Source organism: Rhinolophus hipposideros (assembly GCF_964194185.1).
Source record: "Rhinolophus hipposideros genome assembly, chromosome: 11".
Lineage (NCBI taxonomy): Eukaryota > Metazoa > Chordata > Mammalia > Chiroptera > Rhinolophidae > Rhinolophus > Rhinolophus hipposideros.
Window position 1 is genome coordinate 49,817,559 of NC_138057.1, and position 25,851 is coordinate 49,843,409.

General features: G+C 42.3%; 1 protein-coding gene across 2 annotated transcripts in view; it reads left to right on the forward strand.

The window, feature by feature from the left end:
- Positions 1 to 25,851, forward strand: part of DAPK1 (death associated protein kinase 1) — a 169,130-nt gene that overhangs the window by 113,960 nt on the left and 29,319 nt on the right. For both annotated transcript variants that reach the window (XM_081066320.1, XM_081066319.1), the window contains exons 4-19: positions 205 to 343; positions 2,109 to 2,238; positions 2,410 to 2,458; positions 2,542 to 2,568; positions 3,054 to 3,206; positions 3,573 to 3,618; positions 4,839 to 4,928; positions 5,427 to 5,519; positions 6,753 to 6,872; positions 7,350 to 7,448; positions 8,318 to 8,416; positions 9,754 to 9,852; positions 10,830 to 11,027; positions 12,418 to 12,615; positions 17,401 to 17,499; positions 24,934 to 25,011. In XM_081066320.1, the coding sequence (XP_080922446.1) occupies positions 205 to 343; positions 2,109 to 2,238; positions 2,410 to 2,458; positions 2,542 to 2,568; positions 3,054 to 3,206; positions 3,573 to 3,618; positions 4,839 to 4,928; positions 5,427 to 5,519; positions 6,753 to 6,872; positions 7,350 to 7,448; positions 8,318 to 8,416; positions 9,754 to 9,852; positions 10,830 to 11,027; positions 12,418 to 12,615; positions 17,401 to 17,499; positions 24,934 to 25,011 (1,717 nt within the window). The remainder of the gene's footprint in view (positions 1 to 204; positions 344 to 2,108; positions 2,239 to 2,409; positions 2,459 to 2,541; positions 2,569 to 3,053; positions 3,207 to 3,572; positions 3,619 to 4,838; positions 4,929 to 5,426; positions 5,520 to 6,752; positions 6,873 to 7,349; positions 7,449 to 8,317; positions 8,417 to 9,753; positions 9,853 to 10,829; positions 11,028 to 12,417; positions 12,616 to 17,400; positions 17,500 to 24,933; positions 25,012 to 25,851) is intronic.

A 25,851-nucleotide genomic window follows, 5' to 3' on the forward strand; every position in this document is an offset into this window, starting at 1 on the left:
GTGCTTTCAAGCACAAATATAGATGAATGCAGATTTTCCATCCAGTAAAAAGAAGCACTGAGAATTCTGATTCCATGCTTATGGGTTTCAGCATGTCCTTATACCATTCTCTTGCCTGAAATTTGAGTGCGCCGATAGCCTATGAAAGAACAAATCAGTATGAAACAGGATTGTCATCAATAACCTCTGCTTCTTGGTTTTCAGTGTTGCAGGCGGTGAGCTGTTTGACTTCTTAGCTGAAAAGGAATCTTTGACTGAAGAGGAAGCAACTGAATTTCTCAAACAAATTCTTAACGGTGTTTACTACCTGCACTCCCTTCAGATTGCCCACTTTGATCTTAAGGTACGTTGCTCAGTGTTAGCCAGATAAATGCTTATGGAAACCATAGCATCGGTTGTTTGCCAAGAAAAATTGAGGCATTTGAAAGAGACATGTGTATTTTTCCTGTATGGGTTTAACAAAGGGAGTTATCAATATATATCAGCAGGTGTATAATGCATGCCTTCTGCGGGGATTCCTAATCTTTTGTGGGATGGAGGTTTAAGATTAACGATTACATTTGAGAATCCCTGGGGAAGAATAAAGGGGTCTTATCAGCTAGGTCTTTAAGCAAGGGAGCTGCTACTGGTAATGATACATCTTCAGCCTGGATGGCCTCTAGCTGCCCAGATTTCCATCCCTCTGTGGCCTCAAGGCATGCAAGATAGAAGGTGCCTTGATCTCTACTCTCCCTCTTGATGCAAAGGCTTATCTGTCAGCAACAATCAATCAAGCCAAACTCTGAGACTAGCTAAGTGGGGTCATGCCTGGCTGGGGGCAAGGCATTATGGGAGCTAAACAGGTATGTCAGAGAAGTTATGGTCTCTTTGAGAAGGGAAGACACCCATGAGCAACAGGAAGTTAAGATTCAAGATATAATCCAAGGCAATGAAGATTGTCACAAAGCAGCCTGTGACCGATTGTCAAGTGAACAATTCAGGTCATTGCAGCTAGAATAAGAATTCAGAAAAGGTAGGAGTTTCTCCATACTTACTATAGCAGAGCTGTTAAGACCCCATCCAGATCCCCCCAACACTCAAAAATACATGCCCCAAAGACTGCTGCTGCAAGCAACTGCAGCTTTCTGCCTGACATCTGGTTTCTGGAAATGCCAAAGAGTAAATGCCCACAGAAGCAGCGCTTAGAAATGGAGGACGGGGAGATGGTGGATAAATTTCACCCTAATTCCCTCCTGCTTTGGTTGGAAAACTCTGAGTATTTCTCTTTCTCCCCGAAGTTTCCCAAAGGGATTATGCTCTAGTCACTCCACCTGGATGAGACACCTTGTATCAGCTTCCTTCCTTCCGTTTCCTGTCTACCAAGTGTCCCCCGGTGTCCCCTCCCACATAAGCCACTTGCACCCGAATCCTTGTCACGGGTCTGTTCCCTGTAGAACCAAAACCAAGACATTTATTTTTCCTGGTGTTCTTTCTCTTGCAAGTACCCTTTTCTGCCTATCTTTCGGTTGTTTGTTTAGGGAGGAGGAAGAATTATTCTGCCACCTTGTCCTCAGCATAACATATCATAGCTGCTGTGGTTTTTTTTTATTGTGGTGAAATAAACATACATAAAATTTACCATTCTAACCATTTTTAAGTATGCAGTTCAGTGGCACTAAGTATATTCACATTGTTGTGAAACCATTACCACCATCTATTTCTAGAACTTACTGATCTTTCCACATTAAAACTACATGTCTGTTAAGCACGAACTCCCTATCCCTCCCCACGTCGACCCCCCCCCCCCGCCCCAGCGACTGGCAACCACCATTCTACTTACTGTCTATGAATTTGCCCATTCCAGGTACTTCATGTAAGTGGAATCATACAATATTTGCCCTTTTTTGTCTGGCTTATTTTACCTAGCATTATGTCTTCAAGGTTCATCCATGTTGTAGCATGTGTCAGAATTTACTTCCTTCCTAAGGCTGACTAATATCCCATTATATGTATATAGCACATTTTGTTTATCCATTCCTCTATTGATGGGCATTGGGCTTTTCCACCTTTTGGTTATTATGAAGAACGTTATTATGAATATTGCTATACTATTTCTCTCTTTTTTTAAGCCCGAAAACATAATGCTTTTGGATAGAAATGTCCCCAAACCTCGGATCAAGATCATTGACTTTGGGTTGGCCCATAAAATTGACTTTAGAAATGAATTCAAAAACATATTTGGGACGCCAGAGTTTGTTGGTAAGTTTCTTTACTCCTGTGGTCATTTATTTCTAGTAAATATTATGCTGGGAAAATATCCCCTGCTGTGGCATCTTTTCCCTGGTATATGTTTCTGGTTTATACATAAAGATAGTATCTGTTGGTTTGCTTCCTTCCAAAACTAAATGTGCATTTATTTCTTCCTCTTAGCTCCTGAAATCGTCAACTATGAACCTCTTGGTCTGGAGGCAGATATGTGGTAAGCAGCGTGCCATTTATGTTGTCATCTTTCCGATTTATTTTTTTATTCTGACATTTGTTTTATTTCTGTTTTGTGTCTAGGAGTATCGGGGTTATAACCTATATTCTGTAAGTACCAAAATCCGTAACTCATATTCTTTCCCTCTTTCTTTGAGACCATATGTTTTACTAACCATTCTGTGTGTCATGCTGATCTTTTCAGCTTTTCATGTAAACATATTCATTTCACACCCCCAGAACACGTTTAGTTTATACTAATTAAACATTTTATTCTAATTAAAAATGAGTCATCAGAAACTGCAGCATAATCACTGAGAGAAAGCGTGTCTGTCCATCACTGAGAAAATAGGAAAGGGTTTTTTTTTAACTACTAGACTCTATTCCAAATTAACTTTTTAAATGCATCCTTTGCATTAAGCTTAAGTTTTTATGCATGACCACTAAATGCCCTATAAAATACAATTGAATTCTACAGTGATTGCCCAAACACCAGATTATAGTCTTTTTCCTCACTCCCCGTATGAGATATGATGGGAACAAAATGACAACAGGAGAGGTAATTGTTCATGTTCTGTGTTTCACTTTATTAACAGGCTAAGTGGGGCCTCCCCATTTCTCGGAGACACTAAGCAAGAAACGTTAGCAAATGTATCTGCTGTCAACTACGAATTTGAGGAAGAATACTTCAGTAATACCAGTGCCCTAGCCAAAGATTTCATAAGAAGACTGCTTGTCAAGGATCCAAAGTGAGTGTCCATTATTCCTGAACAGTGCTCAGCTGTGGCCTCAGCTAGACGAGGGTTATCACCTGTCCTGTGCACATGGCCATGTTTATGAGACCCTGGTTGTTTGCACCTGGCAAAGGGCAGCATGCCATGTGGAACACCTCAGAAAATGCAGGCAGGGTCCTTTGTACCTGCTCAGCCAGTCCTGCAGGCACAGGGAAATAATCACATAAAAGCTGACATTGCTTTCGGACTCTTCCCTGAAGCAGGCCTCAAACTGCATTTTCTCGAGCGTCTGTTTGGTAGCCCCAGCCAGCATGGAAACAACCTTAGTGTTTGCTTCTATTGTCACAACAATTTTTTTTTCCTTCCCCTCTCCCCACAAAGGAAGAGAATGACAATTCAAGATAGTTTACAGCATCCCTGGATCAAGGTAAGTTGCAGATTTTTTGTTACAAGGCATCCTGGAATTCATTTGTTCTAGGGTATTACTAATTACTGTGGTTTCTAACCACAGGTCACGTCTTGAGTATTGTGTTTGCTATTGGTGCCATATTAAGACAACTGACAGATGAGAATACACTAATGATAATGAAGGTGTAGAGGAGGAAGCTGTCGTAACGCAGGATTATAAACAGGGAGCTGAAGGTCAAGTCTATTCAACAGTCGATTTGGTTTGACCTGTGGGACGTTGGCCCAAATAATATATTTTTCTAATTTTGTGAATTAATTTCCAGCATTTAAGTATCATATCAAATCTGGATTTCTAGCTTCCCTTGAAAAATGTGAACATCTGCCAATACTGAGCCCTTATTCCACGAGGCCACCAGAAACTTGGCACAGCTGCCTTTCTGCCAGGGCCTGTGGCCACCCCCTGGCCCATTACACCTTTACATTACCTGCCTGAGACCTGTCGGCATTTGGGTGAAAGAACTGAAGTTGCTCCAGCTAGAACAGAAGGACCATGGATGGGAGAATATGGCACTTATTAGAATAAAATTTATTAGAATAAAATTATGGAAGTAATAAGCAAATTGCAGTGCAATAACTTGCATTACAGAGGTAGGTTTGGAGCAGCTGGAGAACTCTTTGCCTGTACAAGCTCCTGGCAGTTGCCTGGGCTCCCCTAGAAGGCAATGCTGTCTCCTTCTCTCAGAGGTATTGCTACATGGCTTCCTGGAAAAAAATGCAGTAGTAGGCACTCTCTCTCTATCCTGCTGTCAGACAGGCTGAATTTGCTGACCTCTGAGGTCCCTCCCAGTTCTAAATTACTTGGAAACTCTTGGATTGCAATAGTACAAAAGAAGCAGACAATCCTCCCCCCAAGTTCAAATGATTCATAACATGATCTCACCAGGAATCTTGCTATTCCCACTCTCTTATGGAGTAATTCGGCTTGACCCAAACTCAACTTTTCCCCAAGATCCAGTTTTTATTGATTGTATCAAACCCTTATTGATTGTATCAAACCCTTAGCTACAAGAGTTAGCCTCTGCTGACTAGATTCCTAGATTATCTCAACTTGTTTGGTTATTCTAGCAAGGTGAATGTGGAAGCAAGCATCCCAAATAGTGAGAGGTTACAAAAAGTTGTCGTGTAATACATTTCTGTAATTTCAGAGCTCTAAATTTTATTCTTGGACTTTCATTTTAGCCTAAAGATACCCAACAAGCACTTAGTAGAAAAGCATCAGCAGTAAACATGGAAAAATTCAAGAAGTTCGCAGCCCGGAAAAAATGGAAAGTAAGATTATTTGATATGGAGGGATTAATTCTATTTCCTGTCCATTTCCAACAACTGTGTGAGTTTTGTTAGTCACATTATCTACCATTACAAGTTTGCCTGGGATCAAGGACGCAGGGGAAGATCCTTGCATACCATGCTTCCCTGAGGGGGAGCATACAAGGGATTTGCTGCAGTAAGATCCCATTCCTCAAAGAGTAGAGAACAAAATACTGAGAGAGAAGGGATGTAGGGCAGCCATTTCTGTAGTTTAATAATGAAATACAGAAGGAGACTCTCTCTCTTTTTTTGCCTTAATTTATAAGACCTTTAGAATTATTCTTTAAGCAAATATGATCCAACCTTCTTGTAGGGTTGCCTGCTCCCAAAGAATACATTCTGGCAGCAGAGAATGCCATCTCAGAGATTGTCATTTGCACTAATTTGAATGTTGTTACATAAGCTCTCTCTCTTCCCCTCCCCCTGCCTTTACTTATCCTTTTTTTTTTTTTTAAAAAGCAATCTGTTCGTTTGATATCACTGTGCCAAAGATTATCGAGGTCGTTCTTGTCCAGAAGTAACATGAGTGTTGCCAGAAGCGATGATACTCTGGTAAGCAAACCTGTTTACCTTGGTAAGGTTCTTTCTTAGCACTGTGTGTTTAAAATGTCTAGATTGTTTGAGTTGTTCAACACCCTGAAGTCATGTAAATATCAGGCCTGTTCTTCCTCCTCTCCAGTTAGGGAGTTGGGGTGGCTGATTTGATGTACTCTGTTGCTTCTTCTTCCTTTTTCTCTGTGTTTTTATTGGGACTATACCTGCTCCCACCCCACTACCTCTAACACTATCACCCTACCAACCCCCTGTTCTCACACATATGGTTTGATAAAAGAGAGGCTGGCCAGTAGAAGAGGGAAGAACTCATTCTAATTTTCATGAACTAAAATGAGCCCTCTATTGTCACTGACCTTGGAGACTCTTGGATTGTAACAGTTCGAAAGAGGCAGACAATCCTCCCCTCAGACACACACACACACACACACACACACCAGAAAATGCATTGGGGTTTCCTGGTATAGTTCGTGGTAGACCAGAAGGCTAAGCCCACTTGTTTGTTGATATTCTATTGATTGCCCAAGGCCCTTGAGACCAAGTCCATATTTTTTTTTCCCCTTAATCCAAACTGAAACCTAATCACAGATTAACTCTTCAGATATGACTTGGGTACATCTGAATTCAACAAGACTTTCCTCTGACAGTCAGACAACAGGGCTTTGTTAACCCTGGAGGTAAAGGGGACTCCAGGAAAAGCAGAAAGGGTGATTCTGTGGGAACCAGGCTACTCCTGTAACTGAATAGTCAGTGTTTCCTGAGTGGAATCCGGGGACTCCAAAGGCGGGATCACACATGAGCAGATACCAGCTCTTTTATTCCCCTGAAGCTAGTAGTTTCCCTGAGGCTCCAGGTCTACCCTTGTAGAGTAAAAAGAGATAGGAAATGTTAAAAAGAAAAAAAAAGTGGGAGACAAGCAAGTTAGAAGGGAGAGGAAAATGAGAAAGACTAGATTTGGGAATTGTGTGAGGGTGGCAGTGGAACCAAAGAAAAACTAAATCTAAGTAAGATGAGGAGGCCAATTATATATTACAAATTAAAATTATCCTGAATAATCAGTTGGGAGAAATTATATTTTTTGCAATGAAAAGCTTAAGGTAGGAGAGGGACCCAGGGTTATGTAGGAACTCCAGGTAGAAAGATACCCGCCCAGACCTCAGGTTCTCTCATCATCTCAATATCCTGCTAATCATGAGGATATGTTGTAACAGTCTCTTTGCTGTCTTTCTCAAGGATGAGGAAGACTCCTTTGTGATGAAAGCCATCATCCATGCCATCAACGATGACAATGTCCCAGGCCTGCAGCACCTCCTGGGCTCATTGTCCAACTATGATGTTAACCAACCCAACAAGGTCTGATACTGTTCTATCAGAGACAGTGGAGGGGGGTGGTCATGGTGATTGTGCATCTCCAAGTCCAAGATGGAAAGGCACTGTCTGCTTCTTCATTCTCCCTTCCATTTGCAAATTCCGTACTGTGGAAAAACTCACTTCTGTTTAGAGAGTGAAGTGACTTAGAAAGTAAGTCTTTTTGCATTCAGGACCTTTCTTCATGCAAGGCCATTCCCCGTGCACCTATTACACCTCTAACTGTGAAGTTTTAAATCTACTCATCCTGCCAATGAAAGTGTCACCTCTGACTGTAAAATCCAAAGGAGAAAGAGGGCTGTGTTCTGATGGTCTTTCATTCCTGTTATGCAGCAATAGTTATGTGTCTGTTGAGACACAGGAAGGTGTGTGGGACAGCAGTGATAGTTTGGGCTTTTTCTTTCCTACCAAACCTGAAAAATAATGTTTCGTGTTTTGTTTTGTTCTTCTTGCCTATTCCAGCATGGGACACCTCCTTTACTTATTGCTGCTGGCTGTGGAAATATTCAAATGCTACAATTGCTCATTAAAAGAGGCTCAAGAATCGATGTCCAGGATAAGGTTATAATTATGTTTTATTGCAAATAAATTAATATTTTTGGTATTTCCAAATGTCTCTAATCATAGAGGTAACAGAGAAAAATAACGTGTATACTTTACTTCATTTCTCAGTTTCCTATAAAGGAAGATGAACTGCTTAAATAGCCTAGTCCAATCTAACATACGTTAGAAAAAAAAGAATTAGACACTGATCTTTCTCTTTCTCTGGGCTCTATTGCTGGACATCAGCCTTTCTTTGTACACTACCCCAGATTTTACTCCTCACTGATCACATTTACTCAGCAGTGTTGGTATAGGATGTCACATTTGGAAAAGTTTTCATTGTCTAATTAATCTCAGCAGAAGTGTATTTGCCTGCTTATTTTATTAGGGCTATAGAGTAAAGATGATGTGTTTTGAGGTGTACATCACATTGAAATTGTAGGCACAATTGATTAACAGTCAATAGTCATTAGTGGGTCTGTCATCAGCTTCTGTAGACTTTCAGAGCTGTAACAGAGCTGTAAAAGGACTAGATCTGGCCCTTGACAACATGGGGAATTCTAACCAGAGGTTGACATTAAGGTTTTAAGAAAAGAAAAACAACTTTTATTTTGAAATAATTCTAGATTTACCAAAAAAAAATCTGCAAAGATACTACACAGAGCTTCCTTATCCCTTTCGCCCAGCTTCCTATAATGTTAATGTCTTACATAGCCTTGGTCCCTTTGTCAAAAGTAAAAAATGAAATGGGGGTGTTATTCCTCATGGAAGGTACTCCTTTGGAGTTTGCCATCACATAGGAAGGGAAATGGAATGAGTCTGAGTGACACGTGCATTCAGATCTATCGGCTCTCTGGAAATGTGACTCCATGTTGATTTTTGTACAGGGTGGATCTAATGCCATCTACTGGGCTTCTCGGCATGGCCACGTAGATACCTTAAAATTTCTCCATGAGAACAAATGCCCGTTGGATGTTAAAGACAAGGTAAGGCCTCTTCTCTTCTTAGGGATGGGGAAGTAAAAGGCTGCATTTGAGCATCGACATGCCACATGCATCATGACCCAAAGAATAAGGATGCAGGACCAGAATCTTCCCGTGGAGAATTTAATCTAGAAATTTGGTTTTTAGCTGGTGGTTTGGTCTAATATTAAAATCTGCTTTTAGCTGAAATCTGTCAGGTAATTGTCATAATACGCAAGCAGTGAATTACCTTGCATGAATAACATGAAAACTCAAAGTTCTAATAGAAAGACAACCAAAAAGGGCCCCGAGCCCTGGTCCTCTCACTGACTCACCATATGCCTATCTCTTTACCATTCTCTTTGTCTTTGAAGTGGCTGACAATGCTGACCTTACAATAACTGGCACTAGAAGGGTTCATGAGACAATGCACGTAAAAATAAAGCTTTTCTGCACAAAGATTTTATAACAATTATTGATTTAACAAGATGCCTTACTTTCACGTATACATGTTTCATTCAGTGCACACAACAATCCTGTGAGTTACTTGGCAGGCCTGGAACGTGCATCTAGGATTCCCACCTTCTCGTCCATTATGGGTTCTACTATGCAACCCTTCTCTGCTTCTAACACTTGTAGACTAATTTGTTATGTTTGGTCAGGGCTGCCACATACAATTGTATGGATTGTGCACTGCACCAATCTAAGAATGACGTTCATATCCAAGACACATATTTGTCATGGCAGTTTTCTGTCAGGTAGCAATAAAGTATCTTGTTGTGTATTAAACAGTTTATTCTGACAATTTTTTTGGCAGATATAAGTAAAATACCTTCAGGAAGTTGTACCTATTACTAATTCACTGAAAGTTATTGTATGAGCTATTCATAATTAGTGATGTCTTTTTTAAAATCTCTGAGAATGTAAGAAATAAGTTTCCAGACATAGACAATGAAATCAGAAACATGTTAATAAATAAAACTATACATTCAACTATCTGCTGTGTGATGAACTTGAAAAAGGAGTTTTGTGTTTTAAAAAAATCACATAGCTTGAAGCATCAGTAGAAAAAGAAGTTTGAGAACAGGCATCACAGACAAGGGAAAGCATTCTCACCGAGAGGTTTTATGACAGACAGGATGAGCTAGGTGTGTGGACTTAACACAAGCTACATGGGGAACACTCCCCGCCTGGGTCCCTGGCCCAGTCACCAAAGGGTGGTCTGGCCCAAGGGGGTGGACACCCCCAGAGGGGAGGATGTGGAGCCAGGCACGTGTGGAATGGGCCTCCAGTCCTGTGCGTTCTAGTCCCCACGGCCTGTTCCCAGGGGGGCTCTGAATCTTTGGCTCTTTCTTTTGCAGTCTGGAGAGACAGCCCTTCATGTGGCAGCTCGCTATGGCCACGCTGATGTGGTTCAGTTACTGTGCAACTTCGGCTCCAACCCCAATTTCCAGGACAAGGTGGGTTATGGTAGCTGATGTCTTTAACTTCCTTCTGCTCTCTGCATGGATGTGCAGGCAGACAATGATATGGCCTAGTCCTTGAAGTTTTATCCAAGTTTCTGTTTAGATTCCAGAGGGCAGGGACTCAGACTCTAACATCCATTCATTTAATCCTCTGGACTACCCTATGTGGTGGGTTTCTATTACTATCGTTCTCATTTTACAGAGAAAGAAACTAAGGCAGAGAGAGGGTCAGCAACTTGCCCAAGGTCACACAGCTCATAAGTGGTGGAGCGGGGGTTTAGGGTTTGAAACCACACAGTCTGGTGCAGACTCCATGTCAGTAATCGCTACACTATAATGGCCTCTCATAGACAGACATATGTGTCAATGATGTTGGCCATAAATATATAGGTCTTCCCCCGCCCCTCCCACCCCCTCCCCCATGGTCCTCCAGCCCTTAGAACCAGCCAGCCTTCTCCCTGAGTTATTAAAGCCTGGTTATCTCGATCACTTCTTTGCCACAGCAATAATACCTTTATGTGACTCATCTTTATGTTATGTGCATGACAAGAATCTTGAGGCACCGAGGTTATTAGAATTCTTGTTGAGAAATGTGCTTTCCTACTGTTAGATGAAGTAAACGAAGGCACTTTTACAAGAAAGATGCTATAAATCCACCCACGCTGGAGCTGTTGTTCAGAACAGCTGAGCTGTTCGTTCATTCCAGTGGGCTCCCAAAAGTCACTTGTCACTCATATGCTGAGAATGTCACATTCGTCCAACACACCAGTGTTGAGGAAAGAAAACTAATGTAGGAGAGGTGTCAGACCCGTATCCACCATTTTGGATTAATGTTTCGCTCTAATAGCTATGAGCTCTTTCTCTCTGCTGCCTTGACTTTGCTGCCTACATCAGTGGGGACTCTCACCATGCCTGTACTTTCTTTCGTATTGTTGCGCTCTCCTCCTCTGTGTGCCTGTCTCCTTGGCCAGGAAGAAGAAACCCCCCTGCACTGCGCTGCCTGGCACGGCTATTACTCTGTGGCCAAAGCCCTTTGTGAAGCCGGCTGCAACGTGAACATAAAGAACCGCGAAGGAGAGACGCCCCTCCTGACAGCCTCCGCCAGGGGCTACCACGACATAGTGGAGTGTGTGGCTGAACACGGAGCCGATCTGAATGCCTCCGACAAGGTGCTTTGTGGGTGAATCCATCACACTCGCTGAGACGTGATCTGGAGGGATTAGAGGAGCCAAAAGACTTCCTCAATTAGTTTCCCTAAAATAACAAACTTGAATGCAGCAAATTGTAATTATCCTTTCTCTTCTCTGTTCCAAAGATTCCATGAACTGTTCTAGGTTCTATTAAATACTTAATATTCATTTGTGGCATGTAACAAAATGTATGAAGGGGTCAGATGAATCAGGTCTCTTATTTTTAGCTTTGGAACAAGTACAGGGCTGATCGCTGAGACCAGGACAACCTTCATTTAGGGTTAAAATCAGCAACACCCTAACGATTTGTAGATAAACAAAGAAATAGGTGGTTTATTTACTTCCATCACCTGCTCTTTTGTAAAAAGACAAACCATTCTTATTTGTCTGACAATCTTAATTCTAGACCAGGTGTTCCTTTTTTAATGAAGCAAATTCAGCATAATCTGTTTTTATTATGAACTTGTACTTAAAAAGAGGCTAGATTTAAAATATAGTTAGATTTGGGACACTGTACTTAATTTAGTAATAGCCATTTGTGGAGTATTTGCTTAGTATAGAGAAGTGGTTCTCAACTGGGGCGACCTTTTCCCCATCGGACATTTGGTAATGGCTAGAGACATTTTTTGGCTGTCAAACCAGCGGCGGGTGTTATTACTGGTACCTAGGTAATAAAGACCAGTGGTGCTGCTTAAATCCATTTAGGGCAGACCCAAAATGTTAATATGCTGAGGTTGAGAAATCCGAGAAGAGATAAGTTATAGAAATGTTTTCAAACTTTCTACCCTGCTTCTGAAATTCAACACATCTGCTCATCAGGGGTTCTACAATAGGTGGAAAGCATTCCCAGGCCGGTCTGCAGCCCACTGCAGAGGTTAAACATGTTATATTTGCTTCTCGTATGTATGACAGCCCTCAAGCAAATCACTTCACATCACTTTCTCAGTTCCTCCTGGTATAAAATAAAACAATAGGCTTTCTACTTAGGAAATTAGTAAAGACTGCTCAGCAAATGTTTTTAAAAGTGTTTTCCAACTACTTGATAAAATAAGCATTGGAATACCAATGTTGCTTAAGTTCTATACATTCAGAGACAAAAAGAAGTGTCAAGTCTTTCTACCTGGTTGTACTGGCCAAGCTTAGATTAATCAAGCTGATGGTCAGCATGGTCTGGGATTATTCAGAGTGGAATATATGAAGAAGCCTCTTCCTCACTCCCCACGAGTAAATTCATGGTTTTGAATCCTCCTTCAGGCTTTGCAGTAGCAATCACATTGCCATTTAAACCCGGTCCTATAACAGCTAGAAACGTAAGCCCAGGCCCACGTGCCTAAGTGAAAGTACTCATGGCCCCTGATGTCTGTTGCAGGATGGACACATCGCTCTTCATCTTGCTGTGAGACGATGTCAGATGGAGGTTATCCAGACTCTCATCAGCCAGGGATGTTTCATCGATTTCCAAGACAGGCACGGCAACACCCCCCTCCACGTAGCCTGCAAAGATGGCAACGTGCCAATTGTGGTGGCCCTCTGTGAAGCCAACTGCAATTTGGATATCTCAAACAAGGTAAAGCTGGAGGGACAGATCCCTGAGGGTCCAACAGTGTCTGTCCATCAACCTGTTTCTAGATTTGGGCCAAATTTCTCTTTGCATCTCTTCATTGTTCAAAGTCAGTATCACTCATATGGACCTGCTCTTTTTTTACAGGGCTCTCCACTTTAAGTGATATTTTACATATGACTTGAATAATTTTGTAGAGTAACAGAAAATTATTATAATAATATGTACTTTCTAACTAACATGGTTTAATACTTATGGGTATTGAGAGAGAGAGAGAGAGAGACGGTGAGAGAGAGACCGTCCTTCTGTAGAAGAATCAGAGAACATGGTACAAAGTGGAGCACCTTTGTGGGATTTTAAGTCTTCAGAAAAACACCTAATGAGTTCTGATTTGACTGAGATTCCTAGGACCAGATTTCTCTTCTTAGCCTTCCCCATTGAGAGTTTTATGGTCAAAAGTTCATTAAACCTTTTTTGTGATAAATAAATTTTGTTAAGACCAAGGGGATGTTATTATTTGGTGAATAAAAAGAGAAGTAAAAATAAATAATTCTATGTTCCTAAGCTGATTTTCTTAAATCCCATTTTGTTGACTTCTAGAAGTTAGCTAACACCTTCCCTTTTCCCTAAATACCATTTAGATTTTCATTTACCAAAAAAGATAGAACAGTTGGATATTCATGTGGTTTTGACCCTGTAACTGTCTGAGAGGCAAGCACTATTCTATTATGATTACGTTAAAAACAAAATCCAAGTAGAATTATTTTTTTAAATTGTGGGAAACATTTGTTTATAAATGGCAGGCATGACGACAGCAGTATTTTGTTATGATTTGTTTGAGATAAAAGACTTAATATCTGAAACAGCTGGAAAATTACACTTCTAAAAAAATATTCCTGTTGCATATTATGTGATTACCAATTTCAATTTCCATTAGAATTAATTTTCACATTCTAGAAATATGAAAAGAAAATATCCTAGATCTTAGCCATTAACTGCTCATTGCTTTCTTAGTTTATCCCATTCTAATCTTGCCAAGTCAGTTACGTAAGTGGCTTAAGGGGAAAGTCAAATGTAACATTAAGTAGCATCAAGACCTTGGCTTTCCTTCCAGGAGTCTTTAAATGAATAAAAAACGGCTTCACGGAACATCGTGGAACTCTTAGAATATGTTTAGACTTGGCCATTTTATGCACAATTGACCCACTGTGTGCACAGCATCTGGGATTAGCTGTCTCCTGTGAGGTGGAGAAGCACGGTGTCTCTTGCTGTTTTGCACTACCATGTTTCCCCGAAAATAAGACCTAGCTGGACAATCAGCTCTAATGCGTCTTTTGGAGCAAAAATTAATATAAGAACCTGATCCTATTTTAGTATAACATAAGATCAGGTATAATATAGTATAACATAATATAATGTAATGTAATGTAATACAATATAATGTAATATGTATAATATATACTGAGTCTTATCTCATGTTTTGCTCCAAAAGATGCATTAGAGCTGATTGTCCAGCTAGGTCGTATTCAGGGAAAAAGGGTAATCTAAAGAAGGGTCCAGGTGTTTGCCTCATGCCTAAATGCAAAAAGTACACTTGTTACATATGCTTTATAAAATACCCAGCAAGATAATCCTAGACTTTCATGTTTAAAAACAACTGGCTCATTTCAAGGGAAAGCCTCTACATTTTTGATACTGTAGATGGCTATAGTAGTTCCTATATGCCGACATAAACTTGTGTTTTTACTATATACAGCCTAGCAATGTCACAGTCAGTAGATGATTTGTCATTAAATTGAACTCAGCTGAAGCAAAACTCATTAGTTCCACAATTTCAGCCTCTTGGAACCAGCAGCAAAGTTCAAACCATTCTTCACACCCCGCCTGGAGCCGCAGCGTGCTACCGATAAGCAGCTCTGCATTCCTGGACCTGCAGACAGACACCCCAGGTTGCCTTCAGGGCTCAGAGGCTCAGCCCACAGTGACTTAATGGGTCTCCTACCTTCCTCAGAAGGGCTGGTGTCAGCTTTGTTTCTTTATTCCTTTTTGTTGTTGTTTTTTATTTTATGAAAGATGATGGGGGCTCTAGAGGAGCTTAAAAAATGTGTAGAAAAGTTAGAGGAAGGCATTATTTCCCCAGAAAGCACATCTGGCTTTACATGAACTCACCCTAGAAACCAGCTATCAGGATGAACATGGCACAGTGACAGTCCACGCCCTACAGGCAGACTGTCACTCCTCTCCCATGGTGTGTCCTGCCTTTTCCTTACTTAGATGCAATTCCCCCAAAGATAAAAATGGTCATTCAGATTCTACCCCTGTCACTGGAATGTGACAGGAGCTTGTCAACTATCTTTGATACTCATTGCAGTGTAACAGACATTTCTCAGTTTTCACTTTCTCGTATGAAAATCAGGAGAGTCGCTATTGAACTTGGTCATGTTCCGGAGCACATGAGAGGAGAAGAAATAGACACCAGAGTGCACAGCCCTTAACCCTTTGTTCCTTTTGTGTTGACTCTTCTCAGCGAAGATAGAAAATAAATGTTATACACAAGAACGCGCACACACACTCACATACACACATACACACATACACACACACATAGCCTGGAGCACGAGAGAGAATTTTGTGCCCATCGAGTGTTTATCAGTGCCCTTCCTGACAGCCCAGTGCCAAGCACGGCATGAGGGAGCTTGTGGATATCAGAGTGAATGGTTCTTGCCCTCAGGCTGCTTTTCAATCGAACAGCATTTCATGTCACAATCACTGCTGAGGCGTGCTACAGAAACACATACATTTGTGCATTAAAGACACGAGGGAAAACTTCATCATTTAAAATGATTTGGACTCTGACAGATAAAGAAGAGGGCGAAGCGTATTGCAGACCATATGTTTATGTTTGGGGACCGTCTGGATGCCCCAGTAGCTGACATGTGGTGTAGGTACTTAGAGAGGGAGAGAATGGGGGAAAGACAGAAAACACAACTGGAAAAGGACACGGGGTCCAGATGGTGAAACACCTTGAATCTAATGCTAAGGAGTTTGGGTTTTGTTCTGTCAAAAATTGGGGATCTTCAAAAGTATAAACTTCCTAGTCCCTTTTCTTCCTCATACTTCTTTTCATTTTCCTTCTTTCTATAAAACTGTACATTCTATTCAGATTCTATAACTAAGGTTATCTTCCTTACACATAAATCCAAACATTTCATCCAAATCTTCTAAACTATCTCTTTCCCTTCTCACTTTAACTTTAGGGTATTTGAAAGCTTAATATCTGCTTCCTAAGTCACTCGAGAAGATAAAAGTAGACAAAATATGTGCACAGCTTGTAGCATTATTTGTCACAGCAAGGAGTGGAACCACATTAAGTGTCTCTCCTCAGCAGCTGGCTAATGAACTATGACATATCCATAACACTGAATATTATTCAGATGTCCAAAAGAATGTAGTCAATTTAGCTTCAGACATGGAAAAGTATTCACATATCTATTGTTTGGTGAATGAAGCATGTGACAGAATAGACTCTAGAGTATGATTATGTCTTTTCAAATTATTTATCTCCTTTTATGGATTCTTAGATAAAAGCTTGGAAGGAAATGCCCCAGAGTGTTAAGTAGGGGTAGCTCTGACTAGAGGAACTTCGTAGGGTCAGAGAACTTCTGTTTTCTACCCTGTATCTTATGTTGTTAGGATACTTTAAATGAGCCTGTGTTAACTTCATAACAAAACTTACATTTGCAAGTAAAAAGCAGAAGACAGAGAGATACCCACACTTTCTCGGTTCCCAGCGTTTATAGTGTATCAGTACTTTTTTCATGGTTCCCCCAGGGCAAAAGAAACACCTCACAGCTTTGTTTATTAAGTAGCTCGGTCTAAACAACTTAGTGTTTGTATCCTAACAACTTACTAGCCGTTGGAATCAACCATCCACATAAATTGAAAGAAAACTTAACATTTTAATTTTTTTCTTACGTAACCACGGTGATGTACTACTAATGGGGTGTGTGTGTTTGTTGGGTGCCTCACAGGTCCTCAAACCTTGGACTCAGATTGGACGCCACCACCCTTATTTCCCATTCTACATTAATTTTCTCAAGATACTTGCTTCTTACACAGCAACCTCCAAACCCCTGCTGTGCAGACACGATGTCCTTGAAAGGAAGACGGTGCGATCTAATGTTCAGACTGAACTACCTGGAGCTATTGGTTCACCTGGTGTCTAAACCTGCTGGTTCCATAAAAAACTTAAAATATTTACCATGTCCCGTCCCCCCACCCCACCCCCCACCTCTGGGAATTTACTACAGTGCCCTGAGGTGACTTGGCACACAGTTTGGGAACCATGGCCATTAAAACAATTGGTGGGCGTGGCCTTGAAATTTCACCTCATTAGAGTGTCTTCAATGGCTGTTTTTCCATCCCTTCTTCTCCTATTGTTTGAATCTAAATTTGAACTGTGGTGCAGATCTTTCTGGAACTTTGGAGCCCTTGAGCCCTGACTCAACCCTCCTTTCTGCCAGCACAGCAAGAGACTTAATTACCTTTTGATAAGCCTCCCACTCTTTTATCCTTTGAAGTTACTTTTCTAACTGAAAAATACTTGAAAATATTTTTGCTTGGCTTGCCTCCCTCAGGAGACAGGAAGTTTCTGGAGAAGGCAGAAACTTTCTGGTGGATCCCAGACCCCTCACACAATGCTGGCCCCGTGGGGTTGACTCCACAGGTGTTATCCTCAGGCATAATCAAGAGGGGAACTCTCCGGGGTCTTTTTTTTTTTGTCTCTTCCAGTATGGACGAACGCCTCTACACCTTGCAGCCAACAACGGGATTCTCGACGTGGTCCGCTACCTCTGTTTGGCAGGTGCCAACGTGGAAGCGCTAACCTCGGTGAGTAGCCAGACAGGAGAAAGCAATGGCAAACATCTTTTGCTTCCAGGGCATGAGGGGAAAGTTATTGCTTGGCAACTGCATTCTAAAGCAGAAAAACAGCTATTGAGCTTCAGCTCCTCCACTGCAGTTCTGTGAACATTTGCCCACACAAACCCAGGCTAATATCTAGTTACTGCTTCATCCTCTTCTCTTCTCACCAGGCCTGCGCTGCCAGGAATGCCTGCTGTTTCCCACTGGCCTTTTCGTTCCCCGTATTACACAACAGTGCGTTTGTGTGTTTCAGTAGATGTGTGTGTTCTCTTTTCCTAAATGCTCCCCCTCCACTGCAGGGCACTAGACGCACCATGGGCTTTCAAAGAGGGAGGAGGAAGGGGCCCTGGGTGTGTGAGGAACAGGTGACAAGAACTGCTCTCTCTTGTTTAAAAAGTCTGGCTTTGCTGTTAGGCTTGTGAATTATTTTCAAATGAGATTTATTCCTTCAGTTCCCCTCACTCCCCACTCATTCCAGACCTGGTTCCTCCCTGCAGAAGAAACCCTTTGATTCTCATTTCATGAAATACCAAAGAGGAAAACATATCAGCTAATGACGAAAGGTCGTTGCTGTTGTTTGCTGCAGTGAAATATTATTTGAATTTTTTCTGGCCCAATGGTGAGTTGACTTTCCAGTCTCATGTGGGATTCCTGAAACTCACTGGCGCTTTGCTGACATGAAGTGTTTTTCTAAGGAGATCCATCAAAGTTTTAAAATATGGCAACCGACCTGGGGAGAATCAAGGGTCCGAGACTGGAAGGAGGGCCTCACTTCTTGGAGTTGTAGAGAGACTGACAAACTATGGTCCACAGGCCAAATCCAGCCGCTGCCTGATTCTGTAAATGGGAATTTATTGGGACACAGCCTTGCTCATTGTTTTGGTATTGCCTATGGCTGCTTTCACATTACAAGAGCAGTTGTGACAGAGACCCTATGGCCCACAGAGTCCAAAATATCTCCTATGTGCCCTTTACAAAAAGAATTTGCTGACTTCTGGTCTAAGAGGCAGGCATACCTTGTGGGTTTGGTTCCAGGCCACTGCAATAAAGCAAATATCACAATAAAGCAAGTCACACGAACTTTTTGGTTTCCCAGTGCATATAAAAGTTATGTTTGCACTACGCTGTAGTCTATTAAGTGTGCAGTAGCATTATGTCTCTAAAAATACTATACATACCTTAGAAGTTCTTTTTTGCTAAAAAAATGCTAACCATTATCTGAGCTGTCAGTGAGTCGGAATCTTTTTGCTGGTGGAGGGTCTTGCCTCGATGTTGATAGTTGCTGACTGATCAGAGTGCTGGTTGCTGAAGGTTAGGTGGCTGTAGTAGTTTCTTAAAATAAGACAACGATGAAGTTTGCCACATGGATTGACTTTCTTTCACAAATGATTTCTCTGTAGCATACAGTGCTATTTGATAGCATTTTACCCACAGTAGAACTTCTTTCAGAATTGCAGTCAGTCCTCTCAAACCCTACTGCAGCTTTATCAACTAAGTTTATGCAGTGTTCTAAATCCTCTGTTGTCATTTCAACAATCTTCACCAGAAATAGATTACTTCTCAAAAAACCACTTTCTTTGCTCATCCATAAGAAGCAACTCCTCATCTGTTCAAATTTTACCATAAGATTGCAGCAATTCAGTGACGTCTTCAGGCTCCACTTCTAATTCTAGTTTTCTTGCTATTTCCACCACATCTGTAGTTACTTCCTCTAATGAATTCTTAAACCCCTGAAAGTCATCCATGAGGGTTGGAATCAACTTCTTCCAAACTCTTGTTGATGTTGATATTTTGACCTCTTCCCATGAGTCAAAAATACTCTTAGTGGCATCTAGAATGGTGAATCCTTTCCAGAAGGTTTTCAATTTACTTTGCCCAGATCCATCAGAGGAATCACTATCTATGGCAGCTATAGCCTTATGAAATATATTTCTGAAGTAACAAGACTTGAAAGTTGAAATTAGTCCTTGATCAATAGGTTTCAAAATGGATGTTGTGTTAGCTGGTATGAAAACAACACCAATCTCATTCATTATACATCTCCATCAGAACTCTGGGGTGGTGACCACGTGCATTGTCAATGAGCAATAATATTTTGAAAGGAATCTTTTTTCTGAGCAGTAGATCTGAACACTGGGCTTAAAATACTCAGTAAGCCACGTCATAAAAAGATAGCTGTTATCCAGGCTTTGTTGTTCCATTTATAGAGCACAGGCAGAGTAGATTTACTATAATTCTTAAGAGCCCTAGGATTTTCAGATGGTAATGGAGCACTGGCTTCAACTTAAAGTCTCCAGCTACATTAGCCCCTAACAAGAGAGTCAGCCTGTCCATTGAAGCTTTGAAGCCAAGCGTTCACTTATCTCTAGCTAAGAAAGTCCTAGATGGCATCTTCAATAGAGGTCTGTTTAGTCTGCACTGTAAATCTGCTTTTTTAAGTAGCCAACTTTATTAATTATCTTAATTAGATCTTCTCGATAACTTGCTGCTTCTATATCAGCACTAGCTATTTCACCTTGCACTTTGATGTTATGGAGATGGCTTCCTTCCTTAAGCCTCATAAACCAATGTCTGCTAGCTTCAAACTTTTCTTCTTCAGCTTCCTCACCTCTCAGCCTTCATAAAGTTGAAGAGAGTTAGGGCCTTGCTCTGGATTAGGGTTTGGCTTAAGAGAATATTGTGGCTGAATTGATCCAGACCACTAAAACTTTCTCCATATCAGCAATAAAGCTCTTTCTCTTTTCTATCATTCATGTATTCACTGAAGTAACCCCTTTAATTTCCTTCAAGAACTTTTCCTTTGCATTCATAGATTGGCTAACTGACACAAGAAGCCTAGTTTTCATGCCTTCCTCGGGCTTAATCTTTTCTAGCTTTTGATTTAAAGTCAGAGACTTGTGACCTTTTCTTTCACTTGAACACTTAGAGGCCATTTAAGGTTATTAGTTGGCCTAATTTCAATATTGTTGTGTCTTAGGGAATAGGGAAGTCCCAGGAGAAGGGCGGGGGAAGAGCTGGTCAGTGAAGCAGTCAGAACACACACAACACTTACTATGTTTGATGTGTTGCATGGGTGCAGTTCAGGGAACCCCAAAAGAATTACAATAGTAACATCAAAGATCATTGATCACAGATCACCGTAACAAATATAATAATAAAGAAAAAGGTTTGAAATATTGCAAAAAAATACCAAAATGTGACACAGAGATGCTAATTGAGCAAATGCTGTTGGAAAACACAGCACTAATAGACTTGCTCCGTGCAGGGTTGCCACAAACCTTCAATGTGTAAAAAATTGCAATACCTGTGAAGTGCAATAAGCGGAGTGCAATAAAACGAGGTATACCTGTATTGCCTCCCTGAATGCATTAATGCTACCTTGATGTCATTCTCTCCGTGAAAGTTCTGGGTCTTTTCTTTGCAGTGTTGAGTCTGAGCTGGGCTTTTCTACAGCCCACTAATAACCAGTGTTCTACATGGGCCTGTCACCTTTTCAGGGCACCTCTTCACCCAGCATAAACCCAAATACAAGCATGCACAGTCTTCTAGGCCTGATGTGCTGTTACCAAACCCTGCCCAACCATGTCTTGGCACATAGTTCAGTTACTCCACAATAGAGCATTTATATGTATTTTTATGAGGAAAAATATGTGCTTATTATACATGTTGCTTCATAAAAAATGAACTGTCAACAATGGTATCTACAAAAGATGCCATCAGCTGACTTCTGGCAAACCCAGTGGGTTTGGGGCCATAAAATGTGTGGCCTCTGGCCTCTTCTGGGTCTTTGGGGCTGCCCCATGACCCAGCGATGAGCCCGTGGTCATTTCCCTTTGCCCTTCCCCACAGCAGCGATTTCCTTGCTTCCCACCTGTGGCCTCCCCCTCAAGCAGCCGCTCAGGTGTATCTCCCTGCTCTCCCACCCTCCTCGCTCATTACAGATGCCCCTCTGGTTACCACTGCCTCTCCCTGGTACTTGCAAACTGACATTACAGAGCCTCTCTCGTCGTTCACTCATTCATTCATTCTATAAATCTGAGCACATACTGTGCAGCAGGCATTAGTAAGACCAGGGAACACAGTGGGCCCAACCCAGATGAGCTGCTCCCTCAGAGAACTTTTAGTCTAACTGGAGAGAGACCCAAGAGTCACGGCAGGATGGGACCAGTGAGAGTTAAGAACCAGGGTTCTAAGGGAGTTTCCTGGGGGATCAGGGAGCACTCCTCAAAGAGAGTGTGGAGAAGCACTGTATGCCAGAGCCCGAGCTTGGAGGCCACGAAGCCCTTGAGGAGCTGGAAGGACAGTGAGCTGGAGCAAGCAAGAAGAGGCCCAGCCCAGATGGAGTAAGCAGGGCTGGATTGTGCAGACACAGTGAAGACTGAGGTCTGTCTTCTAGAGCAGAGGAAGCATCTCGGGTTTCAAGCAGGGGTGTGGTGTGATCATGGAGACACTGAGCTCCCTGCTGAGGATATCTCCAATGGATTGATACTATACATGACACATGGGTCATTCTCGGAGTTCTAGTAGCCACATCTAAAAAGGAAAAGAGGAAATTAATTTCAGTAATATATTTTATTTAGCACAAGATACACAAAATATTGTTTCGACCTGTTATCAGAGTTTTAAGATTGTTGAGCTATTTCATATTCTTTGGTTTGTACTAAGTCTTCGAAATCCGGTGTGTGATTTACACCCAGAGCACGTCTTACCTTGGCCACATTACAAGCACTGAGTAGCCACGTGTGGGAAGGGGCTGCCCCCTTACTGGACAGCACAGTGTCAACCCCTTTTCCTCATGCAAGCTTCTCTCCTCATTGCCTGAGCAGGCACCATTCCCATCCTTCCCCATAACCCTTGACCCTGCAGCGCCCTCTAGTGTTAACCTTCCCTCCCATTCCGCTCTCAGCCAAGATAACGAACAAGTCCTCTGAATATCCTGTCCTCTTTTTCTTGTCTCATTCCCCTCCTCCATACTCCACAGTCTGTCCTCAATTCCTTGTGATGCTTAGCAGAGTCTCCAATCACCTCCAGGTAGCTCTCTTCTTCAGAACTTTTTTTATTATAAAATAAAACACAGGTTCTCTTAAAAAGTACATAAGCAAAAGTAAAGCTTGATGAATGATTTAAGATAAACACCTTTGTAACAACACTCAGGTCAAGAAATAGAACTTTTGAGTTCTGTTCCCCTCAGAGTTCTATTCTGGGGGGGCCCAGAAAGCTCCCAGTGGCCTTTTGCTACACGTCCCTCTCCCAGCCCCCAGTGTAACCCCTACTCTGACTTTTGTAGTAATCACTTCCTTTCCTTTCTTTGTAGTTTTTCTCACCTAAGTGCCAGCAGCTCTTTTAAATCCTATTTTACTGGTTACCTCTCCAGGACTTGACACTCTCTCCTGCCTAGGATGAGAAAATCCTGTTTCCTCTGACTTCTCCTCCTGCCTCTGCTCTCCCTCCTCCAACCCCATGTCCTCTTACAGCTGTTCCATCTCAGAGGGCCGGCTGCCCTCCTGCTCTCCACCCACTGCTCCTCTCCCCAGCAGCGCCTGAACTCAGGGCCACATCCAGGTCTCCAGCCTTGTTTGGCCCCCAGACGTCGCACTCAGACGCAGCCTCCACACACTGCATCCTCTCCCTCTGGGTCTGCTCTTCTCCCCCAGTATCTGACCTTTGCAGAGGGCTTCAGCATGCGTCCAGGCACCTGGGCCAAGAGTGTGGAAGTTCTTCTTACCAGTGGCCACATCCTAGAATCTTCTGGAACTTGCAGCTCTCCGTCCTCCTGCCTCCACCTGTTTCCCCTAGGACCAACTCAGCCTCAGAACCATTCCCTTAACTGTAGCCTCGTGGCCATCCTGACAGTTCCATCCCACGGTGACATGTATCATTCTGGTAAAGCCAATCTGCGATGCACTCTGATTTCAGATCATCCTGGACTCCATGTTCTTTAGGGTGTGACCTCCCTAGCCTGGCCTCTGCCCACTGCCCAGCCTCACCCTTCACCCCTGCACCCCTCAGGAATGGAACGATTTGCAGGTCCTGGGTCCTGGAAGCCAACCCAAAAGCAAACGAGAAGCCCCTGCCTGCCTGTTGGAGACTTTTCGGGACTTAAAGGGAGCAGAGAGTGATGGCACGTGACAGTAAGGATGCCTCCTCTGGAGCACCCTTCTGAACCTTCAGTCTAAGGCCGTGGTTCTCAACTGGGGCAATTTTGCCCTCAAGGAACACTGGGCAGAGTCCGGAGGCACTGTGGGGTGTCACAAGTGAGGGATGCTGCTGGCATCGAGTGGTAGAGGCCAGGGGTGCTGCTAAACACCCTGCAGTACACAGGACAGCGCCCCCACAACAGAATTACGTCATCCGTAATGTCAGGTGTGCCGAGGTGAAAAACACGGGTCTAATGGGAACCCACGCATGGCTCAGAAAGGGACTTGAGTGGAGAAATCGGAACATGGACTGTTAAACAAATTCGGGCATTTCCAAGCTTCCATGGGAATGGAACTTTGTTACTGACAAACATTGAGAGAGAGGCAAAAATGCTTCTTGTTAAAAAAAAATGCTTTTATTTATTTGGAAATTGCTCCTCATATTTTCTCCTTTTAATTTTGTAACGATTTCTAAAACTGCCGCAGAACAGTCCCTAGGCTTCCATGTCCTTTTCGGTGGCATGTGGACAGCCATAATTCCTGCCTTCCACGAGTGACTGAGGGTTAGTGCACACAACGCACTAGAACTGGATAAGGCATGGATTATTAAGAGGTGCTCAGTAAATGTTAGCCTTTCTCATGCATATTCGTGGTCTAAAAGCAGAAATGAGTTCGTTCAACGTGAAACTGCAGCTTTATGAAAATTCTCTAATTAAAAAGCAAACACCGAAGCGCCATGGACCCTTATTTCTTCCTTTTATGTTCACTGAAAACCTTTAGATAAAATTGTCTGTAAAACTAAGTCTTTTCTTTGAATGCACAATAATTACCAGTAACTAGCATGGTATCAGTGCTGAGGTTTGTCTATGAACATATCTTAAGATGTTAGCTGGCACTAACTAGAATTTGGCATCTAACGACAATCTGTATTGTCTGCCTAAGTGGAGAGAGATTTAGTTCACCAAGAAGTCTGCCCGCTAATAAGGTTCCAAGTTTGATTAAAGCCTGTGAGCCTGAGACATCTCACTACTGGACCTCCAAACACCAATGCACAATTTCGTCCTACTTCTTCTTTTCTGTTCCTGGACAATCAAATGAAATAAGGATTCCACAGAAAGGAAAATAAGCCAGCACACATTCTTTTAGTCCACTTTCTTTGCTTCTGATTCCTATTCTTGTTTCTGCCTCCAGTGACAGAATTAGCGTATGGAACACACAGCTCTCTGTTGCGAAGGAAAGAAACTAATCATTTTTCTCCCAACAGGATGGAAAGACAGCAGAAGATCTTGCTAGATCGGAACAGCATGAACATGTAGCTGGTCTCCTTGCAAGACTCCGGAAGGTGAGAAATTCAGTTTATTGGTGTGATGTTCTGTTTTTCTGTGAAAATGTGTCTTTTCCCTTGGGCAGCTGTCCCTGCCCTGTGGTTTGCATATCAGTTTGCATAAGTGCATCAGCTACCTGTCTGCTTTCTTCTTTTGCATTTGGCAGGCACTGTAATTTATAGCATCCCTGGAATGGGGGTGTGCCTGCAGGAAACAAGACTCAGAGAGGTGAAGCAACATGCTACTTACTTACTGTGTTTCCCCAAAAACAAGACCTAACCGGAAAACAAGCTATAGCATGGTTTTTCAGGATGCTCATAATATAAAATAAGTCCTAATTCATCTTTTGGAGCAAAAATTAATATAAGGCCGGGTCTTATTTTGGGGGAAATATGGTAGGGCTTATTTTATATTACGAGCATCCTGAAAAATCACGCTAGGGCTTATTTTCCGGTTAGGTCTCATTTTCGGGGAAACACGGTAGTGCAAAGCTCAAATTCAGACCTGAAATAGAAATGTCTGCTCTTGGTGCTCCTTCAAGGAGATCAGGACTTCTTCAGGGTGATTCCTGGCCAGCCAGGGGCAATCCTTCCTTGCACTGAGCTCTCTTGCTGTGTGGCTGCACCAGTCTCCTTCTGTGGGGTAACCCAGGCCCCATTCCCCTCTACAGACTCTTCCAGACTCCATGCTCAAGCTGACCCACGTATTTGCTTACCTTAGTTATTCCCTCAAAAGACTTTAGACCTCAGCTTCCTGAGAAGCCAGAAAGGGAAGCGTTGGCCGCCAAGCATTTCTAACCATACTCTACTGTATTTGGGTGGGTGGGACTTCTGTCCTTGCAGGATTCCAGGACCTCC